At 61.1% G+C, this 2367-nt stretch overlaps 1 protein-coding gene across 1 annotated transcript in view; it reads right to left on the bottom strand.

The window, feature by feature from the left end:
- Positions 1-2245, bottom strand: part of LOC102769413 (paraneoplastic antigen-like protein 6B) — a 23294-nt gene extending 21049 nt beyond the window's left edge. The window contains exons 1-3 of the mRNA XM_015566024.1: positions 2104-2245; positions 1317-1981; positions 941-1202 (exon numbers count right to left, since the gene is read on the bottom strand). Of these exons, the coding sequence (XP_015421510.1) occupies positions 941-1202; positions 1317-1891 (837 nt within the window). The 5' untranslated portion in view covers positions 1892-1981; positions 2104-2245. The remainder of the gene's footprint in view (positions 1-940; positions 1203-1316; positions 1982-2103) is intronic.
- Positions 2246-2367: the final 122 nt, after the last annotated feature.

Genomic DNA, 2367 nt, shown 5'->3' with positions numbered 1-2367 from the left:
GCTTCAGGGCCTGATTCCATTGCTGGATCCAGCCTTCCTCCTCGGCTGCATCTCCTGCCTCGGCTGCACCTCCTGCCTCAGCTGCATCTCCTGCCTCAGCTGCATCTCCTGCCTCAGCTGCATCTCCTGCCTCAGCTGCATCTCCTGCCTCAGCTGCATCTCCTGCCTCAGCTGCATCTCCTGCCTCAGCTGCATCTCCTGCCTCAGCTGCATCTCCTGCCTCAGCTGCATCTCCTGCCTCAGCTGCATCTCCTGCCTCAGCTGCATCTCCTGCCTCAGCTGCATCTCCTGCCTCAGCTGCATCTCCTGCCTCAGCTGCATCTCCTGCCTCAGCTGCATCTCCTGCCTCAGCTGCATCTCCTGCCTCAGCTGCATCTCCTGCCTCAGCTGCATCTCCTGCCTCAGCTGCATCTCCTGCCTCAGCTGCATCTCCTGCCTCAGCTGCATCTCCTGCCTCAGCTGCATCTCCTGCCTCAGCTGCATCTCCTGCCTCAGCTGCATCTCCTGCCTCAGCTGCATCTCCTGCCTCAGCTGCATCTCCTGCCTCAGCTGCATCTCCTGCCTCAGCTGCATCTCCTGCCTCAGCTGCATCTCCTGCCTCAGCTGCATCTCCTGCCTCAGCTGCATCTCCTGCCTCAGCTGCATCTCCTGCCTCAGCTGCATCTCCTGCCTCAGCTGCATCTCCTGCCTCAGCTGCATCTCCTGCCTCAGCTGCATCTCCTGCCTCAGCTGCATCTCCTGCCTCAGCTGCATCTCCTGCCTCAGCTGCATCTCCTGCCTCAGCTGCATCTCCTGCCTCAGCTGCATCTCCTGCCTCAGCTGCATCTCCTGCCTCAGCTGCATCTCCTGCCTCAGCTGCATCTCCTGCCTCAGCTGCATCTCCTGCCTCAGCTGCATCTCCTGCCTCAGCTGCATCTCCTGCCTCAGCTGCATCTCCTGCCTCAGCTGCATCTCCTGCCTCGGCTGCATCTCCTGCCTCAGCTGCACCTCCTGCCTCAGCTGCATCTTCTGCCTCGGCTGCATCTCCTGCCTCAGCTGCAGCTCCTACCTCACCTGCAGCTAATTCTTCACCTGGAGCTTCTAACCTATCTTCAGCTTCTGCCTCACCTTCAGCTCCTGCTCTCCCTGCAGCTTCTTGCTCACCTGCAATTGCTGCCATATCTGCAGCTCCTGCCTCGCCTGCAGCTCCTGCCAGATCTACAGTCTCCTCCTTACCGGCAGCTCCTGCCGCATCTGGACTTCCTGCCTCGCCTAGAGCTCCTGCCTCACCTGTATCTCCAGACACAGCTACAGCTTCTTTTGCACCTGGAGCTTCTACTGAGGCCACACCTGCAGCTCCTGACACTGCAGCAGCTCCTTCCTCACCTGCGGCCCCTGCCTCATCTGCAGATCCTGCCTCACCTGGAACTCCCACCACATCTTCAGGTCCTTCCTCACCTGCAGCTCCTGCCACATCTGCAGCTCCCTCCTCACGGGGGGCTCCTGCTTCATCTGCAGCTCCAACCCACTGTGCGGCTCCTGCCCCATCAGCGGGGCCAGCCACCGCTTGCCTTTGGGGCTGTGCAGGGAAATTGGGTGCATCCTGTGACTCAGAGTCAAAGACCTGAGGGAGGAAGATCACAGTCCAGTCCTCTTGCTTGCCTGGTATGTGTCGGGGAATCAGATTTCGGTTTAAATTGTCAGCAAACTCAACCAAGGCGACCCTGCACCCAAGCTCCCTTCTGAAGACATTGCCCAGCACTCGGTACCTGCCCAGGGGCCACAGGGCATCCTGCAGGGCCTCCTGGAAGTCCTCCTCCTCGCAGTCGTCAGGGATGCCCAGGATGAGCACAGCGCGCTTTGAGTTCACGCCCATCCAGCCGCACCAGTCCCGCAGCATCGTCAGCGCCATCTCCCAGACGTGGGGGCGGGGGGGAGGAGGGGGGGAGTAGACGCGATAGGAAAGAGGTGCGCAGACTGTCGCAGTCTCTGCTGGGGCCGCCTGGGAATGCAAAAGGGGCGGGGGAGAGGAACGTTGATGCCACACAGCCCACCCCACCTCCTCCCAGGACAGTTCGCGCCCCCACCCCCTACTGCCGCATAATCCCCCACTGCACCCCTCACCTCCGCAACGAGAAGGACCCCTTTGGTCTGGGCTTAAACCCCTGATCCGGTCCTAGCAACTGAAGCCCCTTCTTCCATCATCTGCAAACCCCCAGCCAGGAGCCCTATCTATCCTTCCATCATCTGCAAAGCCCGCAGCCAGGAGTGCTCCCACCCTCTCTTGTGTAGAGCGGGGCTAGAGCTCCTGCGCTTCCTACTCTGACACAGGCAACCTGTAAACCCGCTGCCGCAGCCCCCGCAACCGACCTGTAAACCCCGCTGCCG

The sequence above is a fragment of the Myotis davidii genome, unplaced genomic scaffold (assembly GCF_000327345.1).
Source record: "Myotis davidii unplaced genomic scaffold, ASM32734v1 scaffold462, whole genome shotgun sequence".
NCBI lineage: Eukaryota > Metazoa > Chordata > Mammalia > Chiroptera > Vespertilionidae > Myotis > Myotis davidii.
The sequence above is the reverse complement of the archived record's forward strand: the minus strand, read 5'-3'. Positions and strand labels throughout refer to the sequence as shown.